General features: G+C 44.0%; 1 protein-coding gene across 6 annotated transcripts in view; it reads left to right on the top strand.

The window, feature by feature from the left end:
* Positions 1 to 17,807, top strand: part of LOC122087211 (GTPase Der) — a 90,605-nt gene that overhangs the window by 27,845 nt on the left and 44,953 nt on the right. For all 6 annotated transcript variants that reach the window (XR_006142701.1, XR_006142702.1, XR_006142703.1 and 3 more), the window contains exon 6: positions 13,032 to 13,157. Coding sequence is in view for 3 of the 6 variants with exons in the window: in XM_042656259.1 (XP_042512193.1) it covers positions 13,032 to 13,157 (126 nt within the window). In the remaining 3 variants the exon portion in view is untranslated. The remainder of the gene's footprint in view (positions 1 to 13,031; positions 13,158 to 17,807) is intronic.

The following is a 17,807-nucleotide window of genomic DNA, read 5'->3' as shown; positions in this document are numbered from 1 at the left end:
AGATGGCTAAAGGTTTGAAGACCCTGTTAGTTTTAAACTTTACCGTCCCACTTATTTTCCATGTAGAGATTCTTCTCCCTCTTATTTTTCGAAGTTTTAAATCTGGCAACAAATGACTTGAATTCATTTAAGGATTCTCTTAAAGAAAATTTTATTGCAATGAATTAGGGTAGAGGAAAGGTGTAATATGCTAAGAGAGAACTTAAAAATGTAGTGACTGAAGCAGAATATAGGGCACTTGACTGAAGAAGGAAAAGGTAGAAAATAGATTTGCTGAGGATAAGAAAGATGAGAGAGAGTGGAGAATTGTATGATGGGATGAAAAGAGAGAAATTTTGGTGCACTTTGACCACTCAACTGTAGGAAGGGTTACAGCTATACATCTCTGTCTGCTAATAAAGCTGAAATTTTGATGCACTTTGACCAATCAGCTGTAGGAAGGTTACAGCTATACATCTCTGTATTGCTAATAAAATAGATGCTATTTAAACTGAAAACTTTGTGAAGATTTTTTTTTTTGGATGAATAAATAAATCATTACCAAGAGAAGAAGAATATATAAGGGGGGGGGGAGAGGGGGAGAAAGATCACCCAAGGGCTACCATCGGCAAAAATACAAATAGAACCAAAACCTTGGAGGGGCAAGGCTGGCAAGCAGTAAAAAAAGTATCTAGCCACTAAGGTAAAGCAGAGGGGGTGGGGATAAAATGAAGGGGGAAGCCCTAGTAGACAATAATGAGCCTGTTCCTTGGGGAGTCGCTAACTGGTTTGCAACGCAAAGAGGCAAGCTTGGGAGGGAAGTCAAAGTAGATGGATTTCCATATCATGTCAAAAGTATGAGATTTGGAAGTCCATCTTTGAAGATTTCATTCCAGCCAAAAGTGGGAGATGGATGCGCTGAAGGCAAGTCTTCGAGCGTGTCACTAATAGAGGAGCCAGCAAAGGTCTTATCCATCCAAATCTGTTCTCTACTCAGGGGGAGGGGATTCCTTCTGGATGGCCAGCAGTGGTGAAGGAATCTCTTGCATTCCAGCAGAGACAGCAAGAGACGGGAGCATGGATATGCCGGTAGGTCAGACTTAATAGTGATTGTGGGACTCTTTTTCAAGTACGAAGTAGACTATATAAAACTCTTGAAGGACCCACATGACTAGCACTTATGACTCGCTTTGACCAAAACTCGAGTGACTAAAGTTCCCAACAACTTGATGTCACTTCATAAAATTCATGTTTCATTGCAGGACCTAATATTAATGGCAGTGAAGAATTTAGAAACATGGATTTTTAATAGAATTAGGTTATATGAAGTATGTTACTTTGGAAAAATCAAGATTGAGGAAGCTTTAGGAAAAAAAAAAAGATTGCTCCTCATCAGAAAGGAAAGATTAAGGGGATCGGCCTGAAGCCTGGATTGGATGGAAGCAAGAGAGTCTCTACAAGAGGATACACTAGAGGAAGTGTTGCCAAAGGTGGAGAAATTCCAGGCCTTCAGGGCAAATCTAACATTTTCAAGCTTTTTGGGGAAAGCAATAAGGAGGGAGGAGAAGGATTAGACCGGTTTATTCCACTCGCAATGGACAAGCGGAAGAAAGCCCTAATGGATGGACCACATGGTGAAGAATTTGAAAGGCTTGGGGCCAAAGGAGATGTAAGGTTGGACAATAATGGAGATGGAACTGTGGTCAGAAATACCAGGGAGATCAAAGGTGGCATGGGAGGAGGGTAAGGAGTCTAACCAATGATCATTGACCAGCACACGGTCAAGCTTGCAGCCAATTCTGTTGGCTCCACTTCTCTTATTATGCCAAGTAAGATTACAACCTGACCAGCGCAAATCATTGACACAAATGTCCTCAAGACATTCATTGAAAGCATCAACCAAAGAGGAATCAATGGGAGAACCTCCCATCTTCTCATGGACCATCCTAACCACTTGGAAACACCCCTAGGGCCCAAGGGAGGGATCCAATTTGAGGGGCAAGGGAGAAGATCATTCCAAAGGGATATCCTGTCGGATGCTCAATTGAGACCATAAATGGCTGAGAAAACTGAGGAGGAGTTGGTAGAGTCAGAGATAGAAAGATGAATGCATTGGGAGGAGGAAAACGAAGGAGAGATACCAAGCATATAGTGGTCTCATAGACTCCAAATGCGACCACTGGGGCAGTGGAGATAGTTAGAAAGGAAGGACCAGAAAGGGGTGATAGAGGCAGCAATAAGAGCAGCATTGGCATCTGGGAGTCTGGGACTTTGGTTTCGAGGAGACTACATCAGGCGGCATGGAAAGATTTGATTTGAGAGTTAACCTCAGCTTGCTTGGCCAAGGAATTCAAACCACAAGCATTCCAGATAGTCTAGATCATTTGGACTAGCGGGAGATGGGCATTGAAGGCTCATCCTCATTGAGCGAGACATGACCATTGTGACGTCTTTTGTCTTCAGCAATAGTGGGAGAGCGAGCTTCAGGGGGCCTGAGGAGAATCCTGGTGGCATTGAGAGGCCAATGAGTGGAGAGTTGTGATCTTCTTCAAGGAGGAAGGAGTGAGTAGGGGGTTGATAGACTTGGGATGGTGTTGAGTGGCCAGCAGATGAAGGAATTCCGCAGGTGGACCCTCCAAGGGGGGAGCCAGCACTGTGGAAGAAGGCCGAGGGCCATTCTTCAGAGTATCAGGATGGCTACCGTCGACAGAGGAGGTAGAGATGGGGTCTATCTTCGTTGAAGTATGACCGTCTACAGGTGGAGCCTGAGAGGTAAAATGCAAAGATGAAGGGGCAGATAATCTCCTCCAGAGGAGCATAGGAGATGTCACTGATAAATTCAGTGTCAGAGGAGCCGTTGGTGACACCAATGACAGAGGGGGGGGGAGCATCTGTAGGTGGAGCCAGCAGGGACGAAGTGACAGAGAGGGAAGGGACAGTGTTCTCAGGTCAGGAAGAGCCACCCGATACGTGGAGAGGACAACAAACAGGGTTGGGGACCCGGGAAAAAACTGAAGGGTATGGAGAGAGTGGGGGGGTTGAATCGGGGTGATATATGGAATGGTTTGGGCCGGTAGAGGTTTGGGTTGGGACAGAGGTGGAGGGGCTAGGTTTGGATAAGAGAAGGCCAGAAGGGGGAATATGGTGGGCCAGGCCTAAAGGTAAGTGGAGAGGTCTTAAGTGGGAAGGCAGGGGTAGAAGAGGAGGGTTGCTTTGAAGAGGAGGATTAGAGTTCGAACGATGGATATGATGGGGAGAGAGGTGGAGGTGACAGGAGGTCTAGGGGATGTCGCCAGCCGACCAGCAAGAGGCTGGTAGAGATCTCTGAGTTGCAAAGGGAGAGCCAAGAGGGCTAACTTCTTCCATACAGGAGTCAGGGGAGTGAAGGTGGTCAAATCGGTTTTGGTTAAGCCGTTGACGTGGACCAGAGGTTGAAGCCGGAGTAGCTGAATCTTGGTCCAAGGCTGCATGGGTGGTTTGCATTTGGGTTTTAAAGGAGCACAATTTAGTATGATGCCCAAATACCTTGCACATGAACGGCAAATTGGGAAGAGAAATCCACAGAGGGATGGAGCAGAAGTCAAATTTGCTTAGCTGAGTGTATTGGTCCCATTGCTGGAGGAAAATGGGTCTCTTCCCCACTTGCCAAGGACCACCTTCAAGAGCACAGACTTTGTCATTTTCATCAGAAAATTTGAAGAGGAATACCCCATTATCCAGCAGAAAAATGGACAAGGTACCACACTGTCTCCATTGATTGTTGAGGGAAGATTCCACAACAGAAAAAGGTGGTTAGCTACCCAGAAAATGACCGACAATGCAATTTTGCCACTTAGAGATCTTAAGAGGATAGAAAGCCAGGAGGGCAGAGCCCAACTTTGGTGTTGTTGACGATGGAAGGAGGGATAAAGTGCAGGGAGAGTCCATCAGAGTAAGGGTGATGGGGGGCTGGCCGGAAGAGGGAGGTCCACTGTTTTGAATCAGAGAGAGAAGGTGAGGGAGAGGTGGAGGGGTGAGAGGAGGCGGAGGAAGGAAGGAGTGGTGAGGTATTAGCAGCAGGGAGAGGGGTAGGAGGAAGGTACCTGAGGCAGGGAGGGTGGAGGTCAGGGTTCCAGTGGCAGCGGCCACCAGAGCCGGGTAAGGGCAGGCATGAAGGACTAGGACATGATTGGGGGGGGGGGTTCATTCAATCAATTTCCATTATTCATTCAATTGTCAGATTGGGAGATTTTAAGTAGCAGTATACTAGGACTCTTGGAATTGTTAGGAAATTTGGGGGCGTTAAAACTGAACTGAAACTGAAACTAAAGTAAAATATCTTCTGGAAGTAGAATGATAGAATGACCTGATTTGACAGATGAACAAGATAAGAAGAATAAAGAAGATAAAATGTATTTCAGGAATCACCACCTAAAATACTACCTTGCATCACCACCAAGTACATGCTGAATCACCACAGCTGAAACATTCTAAATCACTACAGAATTGAAAGGCTGTAGCCAAAAATCGATTGATGAAATTTTGATGTTAACCTTTCAAATATTTATAAAACTGAAAAAAGAAGAAAAAAAAAATATTACTCATTTCCTTTCATTGACCAGCCTATTTGGAGGAGTTCTAAGATGACTTAAACTCTTTTGAATAAGACCCAAACAGAATACGCAACTTCCCTCATGAGCAGGCTTGTTTGGAACTATCGTAATCTGTCCAATCAACCTAACTTGATAAGGAAACTGAATTAAAAAGGAATGGACTAGAGTGAAAAAGAACTCCGAGCATCCCATGCCCTCCCCTCTAACCTGAACCTCTGAGCATCCCATGCCACCTGCCCCTCTGGTGGGCTCTCCCACCGGAACTCCTCTTCCCTCCTCTCCTTCCCCCCGTTGCTGACTCTCATCCCTCCTCTGCTCTCCCTTTCCCATCCACCCCCCAGCCCTTCGTCTTCCTCTTCCCCTCCTCTCCCTCCTCCGAGCACCTTTCCCTGCATTTCGTTCCTCCTACTTATGTTGATAATCAGTAGGTGGGGCTTTGTCCCTCCTCCATCCTTGCCCCCTGAAATTGCTAGATGGCAGCTTTGCATTGTGGGCCACTTCCTTGGCAGCAGACCTCCCTTGCATGAAGTTAAGAACTCCCTCTCCAAACAGTGGAAAAATTAAGGGAACCTCCGTCACATACCTGCTAGAAAATTGTATTTTCCTTTTCATCTTCTCCCTTGAACAAGACTTATACTTTGTGCTTGAGCTTGGTCCTTGGCATATAGGGAAAAAACCTTTCATCCTCCGTCAATGGAATCACTTCTCAACCCTCCAACAAGTGGATCTCCATACTATCCCTCTGTGGGTTGCCCTCTCAAATCTCCCTCTACATTTCTGGTGTGAACCTAGGTCTCAGCATCATTGGCTCCCTCATTGGTACCACTCTTTATTCGGATGCCAGAACTAGGAAAAAACAAAGGTTGTCCTATGCTCGAATTTGCATTGAAGTTTCTGCCAATGAAATCCCTCCCTCTTCTGTAATTGTTATGGATGATAAAGGGCATATCCTAATCCAACAAATTTGTTATGACTGGTTCCCTCAGATCTGCCTTGCATGCAAGGTCTTTGGCCATAGTAAAGCTAATTGTTCCCTTCTTCCTCATGAAGATCACATGCCTATCCCTTCTTCTGAAACAATTTTCAAACCTGGGTCTGCTGCTATATGGGGGCCCACGGCTGCTCCATTTACCCCCTCCTCACGTCCCTCTCCCTGTTTCACGAAACCCTAGCCGGGGTCTTCGTCTAAGTCGGAAACCATCCCGCCGACCTCAATTGGTCGCCTCTTCTCCTCAGGCAGAAGACTCCTCCGTTTCCCTTGGTTCCTCGCTTGGACCCTCGGTTTTGCGAGATTTCTTCATCAGTCAGAACCCCTTCCATGTCTTAGGTTCCCCCTTTCTCAGATGGAAGATCCTTTCCCGTCCTGTACCTCTGAAGCCTTCCCCTATTTGAGGTTTGATGCCTCCTCTCCAAGCCAGCTTTCGTCCCTCTCCTTGTCCCCTACCCCATCGCCTCCCACCTCCATTTTGGGTGCATCCCCTTCTCCTCTACTTCCTTTTCCCTCTTCTCACGCTATCCATATTGCTTCTAAATCTCCTGCCTGCCCTCCTCTTGCATCTGCTCCCTTGGGCCCTCTTTTGTCGAGCCCCTTTCTTAACCAAGCCCAACTCATTCCTCCCACCCTTGCTCCTTTCCTCCCTTCAGCCTAGGCCCATTTCCCCTTATCCACTCAGGTCTATGCCCATCCCTTTAATTCCTTTTCTGGTCCAGTTCCTTCACTTAATTCCACTTCCCAATCCATATCCGAAACATCCCATCCTCCCTACCCGTCCCACTCGCACGCCCGCCCGCCCGCCTGCCTGCTTAGAACCTGGTTACCTCTCCTTAATTTACCTGATTACCCCGACCGTGGTCATTCGTCTGCTCCTTTGATCCCTCTAGAGGCTTCTCTTCTTGTCTTGGCTTCGACGCCGCTGCCTGGCAGATCTGGGTACGAGGCTACCCTTCTTACCTTAGATCATCTCTCCTCCTCTGTTGGCCTTATTCTCTGTGGTTTAGCCCACCTCTCCATTTGCTCGAATTCCTGCTCGGTGGCAATCAACTACGAGGCTTCCCCTTGCACCTTGGACTTCTGCTATGAGGCTTCCCTCGCTCCTTGGGCGTTTTCTCCTCCAGCATCCCCCTGTCTTTGGGAGGCTTCCCCTTACCAACGGTCCCTGCTTGCTGCCCCTGTTCGATGGCGATCAACTGCGAGGCTTCCCCTTGCACCTTGGGCATTCTCTCCTCCAGCATCCCCGTCTCTAGTGAGGCTTCCCCTCACCAATGGTCCCTGCTTGCTGCCCATCTTGGCTGCCCGACTGCTCTGTCCTGCAAGGCTTCCCCTTGCACCTATGCTGCTCTCTCTGCCGGTCTACCTCCTGTGCTTCTGAGGCTTCCACTCATGATTTTCTGATTGCTGCCCCCATTGCTAAAGATGTTGCCTCTCCTCCTAATTCTTGTTCGATAGCTGTGATTGGTGCCTCCTCCCACCAACCCCTCTTGAAGCTCTCTAAGAAGAATAAGAGCAAGAAGAATGACTAGGGCCCCTCTCCCTCTCCCTTCTGACAAAGCCCTTTCCATGCTTGCTGCCAAGAAAAAGAAGGCTGATTCCTTGCCTCTGTTGTCTATCCTGTCCACGTATCGGCTCTCCCCAGCACTCGGTCTCCCACTGTCCTCGAATACTGTCGCTGCAACAAGAATAAAGTGAAATCCTCCTGCCGATTTGACTCTCCTGCCAGCTCCTCAGAGCCATCGCTCCTCCATCCCCAAATCACTAAATGATTTGGTCCATTTGGAACATCCGGGGTCTCAACTCCATGGCAAAGCAAGGTGAGCTCCGTTCCTACCTTAAATCTTGGAAGTTTGTTCTCGTCTGCCTCTTGGAAACTAGAGTTCCCGAGCCCAAAGCTTCTCAGATTGCATCCTCCATTGCCTCATCTTGGAATCTCATTTCCAATTATCAATTCTCCCCTCTTGGTAGGATCTGGGTTCTTTGGAATCCAGCCAAGCTTCTTGTCAACTCTATATTCTCATCTTCCCAATGCACCCATCTCCATATTTCCGATCTCGCTCAATCCTTCTCCTGTGGTCTATGCTTTAGCCGATAGAATTGCTCTATGGGACGATCTCCTTGGCATTGCCCCTCTTTCAGGCTCCCTTCCTTGGGGGTTGGGAGGAGATTTTAATGTCTGATCCTCTCATAAGAAGCATGGTGGTTCCCCATAGATCTCACGACAGTTGTAGCCTTCAATGATTGTCTTGAGTCCATCAACATGAATGACCTCAGGTGGTCAGGTTCTAAGGTCACCTGGCATAATAGGAGAACTAGATCTAAAGAGTTGCTTGCAAGTTTGATATAATCCTTGTCAATGAAGCGTGGCTTACCAATTTTCCCTCCTCCCATGCCACCTTTGGTCTCCCGGGCATTTCCGACCATTCCCCCATCTCCTTTCTCATCCATCCTCATGTCTTGTTTGGGCCTAAACATTTCAAGTTATTTGATATGTGGAGCCATCATTCTGGTTTCCTCCCCCTTGTCAAGGAGGCCTGGGCCATCCCAGTTCGTGCCTTCTCCTCCCCCTTATTGCCTTCTTTAGAAGGTTAAGGAAAGTTAAAGTTGCTCTCAAGCTCTGGAATGCCAACACCTTTGGCAACATCTCCTTGAATGTCACTTCCTGTCTCGATAAATTGGCTTTTGTCCAGGCAAGGCTGCAAAATGACCTCCTCAACCCTTCTCTAGCTCTTGAGGAGCAGACCATCTCTGCTGAACTAACCTCTCTCTTGGCCTAAGAAGAAAGCTTCTGAAGCAAAAACCTTGTATAAAATGGCTTGAGCTAGGTGGTTCCAATTTGGTTTACTTCCATAGATCCCTCAAAGCTAGGAATAACTTCAACTCCATCCCTTCTCTTGTTGCCAATGATGGCACCACTCCTAGCTCCGCTGAAGCTATCAAATCTGAGGCTTCCTCCTACATTGCCTCTTTATTCAACCCTCCCCCCTCTTCAGCCCCCTTGCTTTTCCTCAGGCCTCCTCAATAAATTCATCCCTCCCTCTCTGATTCCCTCCCTCTATGCTATCCCTTTGGATGATGAGATCTCTGCTATCCTCTTCTATAAAAATAGCAAAGCCCTTGGCCTAGGTGGGTTCAGTATAGGATTCTTGTCCCATTGCTGGGATATTGGTAAGCATTATCCTCTCAATGTTGTGCGAAGTTTCTTCTTTAATCCGGCCCAAATCAGTGGATCAATCACACATTCACTTGTCATATCCCCAAGAAGGATGGGGCCTCATCCATGCCAGATTTTAGGCCCATCTCCTTTTGCAACTTTCTCTACAAGTTCATAGCCAGAATCCTTGCGAACATGATTCAGCTGGTTGTGGACTCCCTTGTTAGTCCCAACCAATCTGCCCTTTTTAAAGGTAGAATCATAGCTAATAACATAATCTTCTGCCAAGAACTTGTTCGAGGTTTTGATAGGAAGTCCTATTCCTCGACTGCCCTCCTTAAAATTGACATTCATAAAGCTTTCAATTCCCTTAGATGGGACTTCATTTGCAAAGTGCTTCATGAAATGTCCTTCCCTCCAGTTTTCATTAACTGGATTCACTCCTGCATTTCCTCCCCTCATCTCTCGGCTTTAGTCAATGGGTCCCCTGCCGGTTTTCTTCTTCGCTTTTGGTGGCATTCACCAAGGTTGCCCTCTCTCCCCCTTCCTTTTTCTCTCTTGCTCTTGAAGTTCTTTCCATATCCATTCAAACCGAATCCCAACTCTTCTCCTTCCTCCTCAAATGCAAAGCTCTAAAACCTCACCCACCTGTCGTCCTCTAGGTATTGACCAGGCCCGGTTGAGGGAATAGAAAAAGGACCTGAAATCAAAGAGGTATTCTTTACTCTTTATTTTATTATTTTTTCTATTGATCGCCCATTTTTCCCATCTCATTTCTTTCATTTTCTCTCTTTTTTACTTTTGTAAAGACGAAGATATTCTATTTTCTCTCCTATTTAGTACAGGACGAAGGATCAAACTATCATTTTATTTATTCCTTTTTCTACTTCTTCCAAGCGCAAGATAACCCAAAGGTAGTGGGTTTTCTTTTCTACCAATTGGGGCCCTCCCTTCAACACCCAATGAACTATACCATTTGATCACTCTCAGCAAATTTTTTTAATAAATGTAGAGGGATTTGACAAGGAATCCACCGATCCTATAGGACTTATTTATTTGGATATGGAGTCGAGGGGAAATGTATATTTTATTTACTTCACAAACAGGCATCAAATGCTAGAAATTTTGTTTCTAATAGATATTGCTATCATAGTTGTCACGAAACCAAGGCGGTGGAGGGTTGTCTAAGCGCTTAGGCGAGAAGGCGTAAGCCTTGAGGCGAACAAGGCGAACAAGGCGACCAATTGTTATTTTTTATTTTTCCTATTTTCTAACATTATTTAGTAAGCTATATATACCTTGTATAATAAAAAATCAAGATTAAGTAACATCAAGTCATTAAAAATCAACATTTATCCATATTAAATCATAAAAAATTAAAATTAAGTCATATTAAGTTATAAAAAATCAAAATTTAGAGAAATGCTCTAATTCTATAATAAGTTTGACTGGTCAAATGATATTATTCTTACATCAGACTTTTTGTATCAGTTATAATATAAAATCAGCTTTCCAACAAGTCTAAGATTACTTAAATCTGAGTTGTAATGACAAGGTTATGTTCCGGTCAAACTTATTTTTAAGTGCGCGAATGCTGTTAAAATCGCCTGAATGAAAATAATTTTATGGATATCAAAACAAAAAATTATTTTACTGGACTCTTGGTTTTTAGCAATGTTTTAACATGATAGAATTTATAAAATTTTCATAACTGAGAAAAACTCCAGCATTTAAAAGTTGAAAATTGCCCCTATAACCAAATTCCAGTTTTTTTTCTTGGACTGGGTGATTGACTTTTTATCCTTTTGGAATTTTATTTTTAAACTATTTTTATTGGATTCAAATAAGGGGTATTTGCTTATTTATGAATAATATCTTAAGTAAATGAAGCATTTACTTAAATGATATTTGGCATAAATAAGTGTTAAAACACAAGGCGGCATGCAGTGCAATAAGGCGACTGTCGCCTAGGCCCCAGGCAATCTGCCTGGACGCTTAATCGTCGCCTAGGCGATGCCTTGACAACTATGATTTCTATTAATAAGTTTGATGCCATAGTTCCGATTATTCCTCTGATTGGATCATTGGCTAGTTGGTGATCCGGGTTGTTTCCCTCTCGATGATGAAGCTTATCCCCCATTGTCTCACTGGCCGACCTTGACCCCTTTTTTTGGGGGTCATATCTAGTATTCAGAGTTTGCCTCGATTTGGTACCGCTCTTGTGGCCCGCATCAAAATGCCTTTGCTTTTGATCTGATGATTTTCTCCAAAGCTGATCCCTGCTCAATCTAATCTATCTTCTCCTCTCTCCAGCTCTTCAAATCCCTCTTAGGTCTTCGTACAAATCTCCTGAATCCCATCTCTTTCTCTTTGGAGTGGCTGATGAACTCAAATCCTCTCTCCTTCTTTCCGCAGGGTTCTCATTGTGTTCTCTCCCAGTCAGATACCTTGGGTTGCCTCTTATTTCCTCCCAGCTATCTCCCCACCCATTGCACGCCTATGTTTGGTCTCATTCGTAAAAGGCTTCAACTCTGGAAAGGTAAGCTCCTTTCCTACACCGGTCGCCTTGAGCTTATCAGATCCGTCCTTCAATCTTGTTACATCTATTGGGCTGATGTGTTCAAACTTCCTATTTCTACCATCAGTAAAGTGGAATCCCTCATGTGATACTCGCTCTAGAAAGGGACTTGCTCTTCCTACTTCCTCCATCCCATTAGTTGGGCATCTATTTGCTGCCCTAAGATTGAGGGGTGGCCTCGTTCTCAGAAGAATCTCATATGTCAACTCAGCTGTTACCCTTAAGCTTATCTGGAAAATTGTATCCAAGCAGAAAAGTATCTAGGTCTCCTGGGTCTACTCTTCCCTTAACCTCAGGCCTTCTGCCCTTAGAGCTATTCAGTCCTCCATCTCTGATGGTCTCTCCACTTCCCTCTGGCTAGATAATTGGCACACCCCTCTGATGCCCTCCTTTTTATCATTGGCGCCAGAGCTGTAAACTCCTCGGGTCTTCCTAAATCCTCTCTAGTTGCTTCCATCGTCTCCAATGGCTCTTGGCCCCCCCCCCTCTTCCCTCCACTCTCCTTGTTTCCTTATGGAAATCTCTCCCCCCTACCCTCCTCCAAGCCTGGCCCTCTTGATGAAATCCTTTGGTCCCCTTCTCTATCGGGTTCCTTCTCCTCTTCCTCCTGTTAGAACTTTATCCGCTCTCCTCATCCCCTTGTTCTCTGGCACAACATTGTTTGGTTTAAAGGTCACATCCCCAGGCATAGCTTTACTGCTTGGAGAGCTCTTTTCTATTGCCTTCCAACCCTCTCCTTCCTCCGCTTCTATCACATCCCTGTGACTTTTTCTCTTGTTGCCTCTGTTGCAATGGTTGTGAGGACTTTGATCACCTTTTCTTCTCTTGCCCCTTTTTCTCCTCGTTTTGGAAAAAAAATCCGTTCTTGGTGTTGGCTTGGCAAGAGATCCCCGCTGCCCCTCTCTAGGGAATGGATTTGGATGGATATGACCTTTGGTGGATCCTCTTTCTATGATTCGGCTGAGAAGTTTGCCTTTTGTGTGACAATCAATCACCTTTGGATGAAGCGCAATTTTCAAAGATGGACCTCCAATTCTCGATCTTTTGATAAGATTTGGAAGGCCATTTTCTTTGATGTTAGCATTAAGCTCCATTGTCTCCCTCTTAGGCCTGTTTGTGATTCCCGAAGGAACATGCTCATTGTGGTCTTCCCCCTCCCCCCCCCCAATTGGACCCTGTTGCCCCCTTATAGGTTTTAATGTTTTTTTCTGTGGGTTTTTTCCCCCCTTGGGCTGTATATATTTCTCCTTGTTTCTTTCCTCTTGGTAGTGAATTTATTATTCACCCCCCCCCCCCAAAAAAAAAAAAAAGGGGAATGGACATACCTAGCCAGACTGTACATCTAAATAACGGTAAAATAAAAGAGTGATTAACTCTATTTCAAGCCCACAACTTGTTTAAAGATAAGGTTCCTGGAAATCTGGAACAGCAAGCTGTATAGAAGACTCCTAATTGCTTCCCATGACTCCTGGTCTCTAGAAGAACCAGGTTTGAACCATCCCTGAACTGCATGCGTTGGTTTGAACCAGGTGGACCCAACCAAACCAAACCAAACCAAACTGCCGGGAACTTACTCTTCTCTCTGCTGAAAATATGCATCATTTGTACTCTGGTCTAATAATTTGTTGGAACTTTTCTCTTCTTATTTTTTCCTATGGATTAGTAAATCATAATCAGCATTAAAATATTTGAAACTTCTTACATTCTGTGCAATATGGTTGGGCTGGGGTTTTTCAGGTTGACACTGCAGGTTGGTTACAAAGGACAAAGCGTGAGAATGGACCTGGCTCCTTGAGCATTATGCAATCAAGAAAAAGTCTTATTCGGGCTCATGTGGTTGCTTTGGTTCTTGACGCAGAGGAGGTGTGTGTTTTGTTGTATTGTTCATCTTGCATGATATTTTCTAAAAAATTGGAGCCTTCAATATTATTTTATTTTGGACAAAGTTTTCCTTCACTAGGTGGTGAAGTTCACCACTCTATCCTAGGGTTCACAAACCTCTATAGGGTTTTAGTACCTTTACCAAAAAACCCTCATGATACCCATGTGTGCATTTAAACTTTGTAGAACCCATGATGAATGAAAGTTCAGAGAAGGGAAGGCCTATCTAAAATCTGACTTTCAGAAGCCTTAACAAACAGGGAACATAGCCTGCGTGAAAGTTCTCCTACACTATGTGAGATTGCCTCGAGAAGAGGCTAACAAATTGATATTAGGCCCAAGGTAAGAAGTTGGTCACTGCATAAAACCTTCAATAGAAGTAACAACAATAAGGTTTCACTTTCTTAAATATATGAGGAAAAACTTGGAGTGGCTGCACGGGCTTAATGGGGTCCTAGGTCACCTAAAGATTTAGGGTTTAGAAGCCCAAAGGAAATTCCATAATTGCAGGGATTGGGGAATAGGACCAGAATTGCATATTTGCTATATCTGAACAGGGACAAGTTGGTTGGGCTTTATTTTCTGGTAGAGTAGGCTTACTGAGTATCATAATTCGATATTTCAATTTCAACCATATTGTTTGGATAAAATCGTGTATATTTCTGCTGAACATTTCGGTTGGCCATTTCAGTGGTCAATTAGCCATATTTTGGCTTGAAACTCCAGGGAAACCTTAACTAAATTAAAACTGAAACTATTGTTGTCTCCTGGGGATTGCCGTCTTCCATTTTGATCCCCTTAACTAAATTAAGACTGAAACTATTGTATTCTCCTGGGGATTGCCCTCTTCCATTTTGATCCCCTTAACAAAATTAAGACTGAAACTATTGTTGTCTCCTCGGGATTGCCCTCTTCCATTTTGATCCCCTCCCCTAGTTGCTCCAGCTTTGTAGCTCCCTTCCCCTCTCCCTCCCCTTCCCTTATGGTCTCTTGATTCTCTTTTTTGTTGTTAATATATTATTTATTCATCCGAAAAAGAAAAAAAAAAAAAAAAAGACTGAAACGGTGAAACCCTTTATATTTTGGCTGAATATTTCGGTTGGCCATTTCAGTGGTCAAATGACCATATTTTGGCCGAATACTTCAGGGGAACCCTAATTAAGCATCTCCAAATATTATTTTTAAATTTAAATTGTAAAATATTGCACCCAAAAATTGTATTTTGGCTTTGGACCTTAGGTGGCTAGTGTTTGATGTACCCTTCTGTTTCTTTTCTGCAATATAACTTATTTTACACATAATATAGCACTAGAATGCACTGAAATTAATTGAAGCAACCAACATATACATTTGGAATGAGAAAAGTAATATTGGTTAGCTTTTTCTAATTATCAATAACATTACATGTACATGTTACACACTGACATAGTACAAACTACGTGTTACATATTGGACCCCTCTGCCCATCCTAGTTCCACATTGTGTTCTGGGGAGGATTAAGACCACTAGCAGATTGTTAGTGCCAACGCAACCGTTCCTCCAATTGTATCACAATGATGGCCATATCATACTGTCGGAAAAAATGCTCGAAATCCTCCAGCATGTGTATAAGTGGTACCATCAATATGCTAGAGGTAACCTAACTAAGGTATAGATCACTGTGCAGTGGAGATCTATACAGGGAGCCACCATAACGGAGACAGCATGTATGCTTGGGGGCCGGGTATGAGAAGATGTTATCCAACAAGGATGACCCACTATGTGGTTGACCCTCATACTCAATGGGTAATGGAGAAGGGTATACCTCTAAATTGGAATCTTTCTCAAATCTAGTAAATCATTGATGCAATGCGTTGTAATAGTCCCAAACACCTTGTTCCACCAAGAAATGTAGGTGATTCGACCGATAATATGAAATCCAGGGTTTTCTAGGCTTTTTACCTTTTAAGGTTGAAACTGAATAAATCACTGAAAATGGTTCGAAATTTATATTACAAGTTAGGTAACGTTCGCCAAAATAATACCAACCTGCCAAAACGATACCGAAATTTCGGCCAAAGCATTGCATTTCTACTGAGTCGACATGCATTTCATTTTGATTCTTAACGAAACCGAAATTTGGCCATCTTGACCGAAATCTCGAACCATGATGGGTATATATAGGTTTAAAAAAACCAGCAAATTTTTTAGAGAATTCTGATGGCTTTCTTTAAGACATGTGTCTATAAAAATAACATGTTACCAAAACCCAGTCAGAAAATAGAAACTCAAAGCAGGAATTGAAAAATTAAACCTGAGTATGAAGCAGATAGAGATTAAGGGTCTGTATGGCCACGTTTAAAAATAAAATAAAATAACATTTCTGGTGTTTTTTGTTCTTTTTTGGAACACATTTGGAGCAAAACATGTTTGAGACATCCAGTCTGTTTTTAATTTTTATTTTTTTGGAATGAACCTGGTGAAATAGAACACATTTCTTGGTGTTTTCAGAAACAGATTGAAATTGGTTTTTTAAAAACAGAAACAAAATTGCTCAACAAAAAGACCCAACATATAACCCCCACCTCATCCTCTTCCTTCTCACCCTCATCATCATCACCACCACCGCGACATCACCACCTCCACCACCACCACTTCCTCACCCACATCATCACCACCACATCCTCACCCACATCATCACCACCACCTCAGCCTGACCCCCATCTCCCCCACCATCATCATCACCACGACCTCTTTCGCTGCGCCCTTCCACAGCCACCGCCACCGCCACTGCCACCACCACCACCTCCTCGTCCTCATCCCCATCATCACCACCATTATCACCACAACCACCTCCACCTCTTCCACTGCCACCAGCACCACTTTTATTAATTTGCATTCCATTCGTGTTTCTTTTTATTGTTTAGTGGTGGAAATACTAAATTTTTTCCAGTTTTACTGTACTACATTTTTTGTATAGAAGTATTCCAAATTAACAAAAACACAACAAGTATTTCTAATAGAAATACAAATTTGAAACAGAAACATTGCCATACACAGCCTAAGGAGCTAACAAAAACCAATAAACAGAGCTAAAAACTTAGTTTTAGAAATCAGATAATTCCAAAAGATAGCAATCAAAATTTGGACTTATAGAGAAACTGTCAAGCTTAGCTCCTTGCGCTCTCTGGTTTCACCCTTGGCTCCCTTCCTGTCAAATATCTAGGTTTGCCCCTCATCTCCTCCTGACTTTTGTTGTCAATACACTCCCATGCTTGACCTTATGCGTAAAAAGGCTTCAGCTTTGGAAAGGAAAGCTTCTCTCTTACATTGGTCGCCTAGTTCTTATCAGATATGTGCTTCAATCTATGTACCTTTACTGGTTTGGCATTTTTGTCCTCCTTGTTGCCACCTCCAAATCTATTGAAATCCTCCTCTGTTCCTTCCTCTGGAAAGAAGTTGATTCCATTAAGTTCCTCCACCCTATGAGTTGGGATAAAGTTTGCCTTCCCAAATCAGAAGGTGGCCTGGGATTGAGAAAAATCAAAGAAGTTAATATTTTTGGCATTCTTAGTCTCATCTGGAAGATTGTTTCCAAGCACAACAGTATCTGGGTCTCTTGGGTCTACTTCTCACCCCTAAAAATGATTCCCTTTGGACTGCCTCCCCCCGCTTTGGATTCAACTTGAATTTGGCGCAATATTCTTAGCATTAGATCGATTGCTCTTGGTGCTATTTCCTATATCATTGGTAATGGCTCGTCAACCTCCCTCTAGTTGGATCCTTAGCATCCATTGGGTATCCTCCTTTCCTTGATCACTCCACGATCTATATACTCTTCCGGTTTGAGTAGATCTTCCTCTATTGCCTCTATCATCTCTCATTGTGTTTTGTCTCCCCCCTCCACCCCACCCCACCCCACCCCACCCCACCCCCTTGCGGTTTTCTCGTCTTCCCTTTCTCCCCTTCCCCCTAGCCATCGGGGAAGAGAAGACAAGATCCTTTGGCTCCCTTCTGCCACGGTTTGTTTAGCTCGGTCTCAGCTTGGGATTTCATTCACTCAGAAGACCCTCTTGTCCCTTGGCACAACATCATCTAGTTTAAAGGGCATATCCCTCGTCATAGCTTCATTGCTTGGAGAGCTATATCTAATTGCCTCCTACGCAGTCTTTCCTCATCTACTGGCACATTCCAGTTCCTTATCTTATTGCTGGAATGGTACTAAAGATACCGATCATCTTTTCTTCTCATGCCCCTTCTCTGCTTGGAAGAGGGTCATTAGTAACTGCTGGCCGTCTCGTAGAAGAGTCTTCCCTTGAGTAGAGAATGGGGTTGGGTTGACATGACTTATGGTGGATCCTCCATTTGTGATTCTATTGGGAAACTCACCTTCTGCTCTACTATAAACCATATCTAGATGGAGCGCAATCTTCGTGGATGGACTTCCAGTTTTCGTTCTTTTTATATGATTTGGAAAGCCATCTACTTTGGTGTGAGCTCCAAACTTGGTTGCCTCCGCCATCGCACTATCCGTGACACCTTAAGGAACAAGCTCACTATTGTGTTTTGGGGTCTCCCCTATGTATTATCTCCCCCCCCCCCCCCTCTTCTCCTTTTGATGGGGTAACCCAATTTGTGTTGTATTTGGCTTCC

Source organism: Macadamia integrifolia, chromosome 8, assembly GCF_013358625.1.
Source record: "Macadamia integrifolia cultivar HAES 741 chromosome 8, SCU_Mint_v3, whole genome shotgun sequence".
Taxonomy (NCBI): domain Eukaryota; kingdom Viridiplantae; phylum Streptophyta; class Magnoliopsida; order Proteales; family Proteaceae; genus Macadamia; species Macadamia integrifolia.
This window is presented reverse-complemented; position numbering and strand designations above follow the sequence as displayed.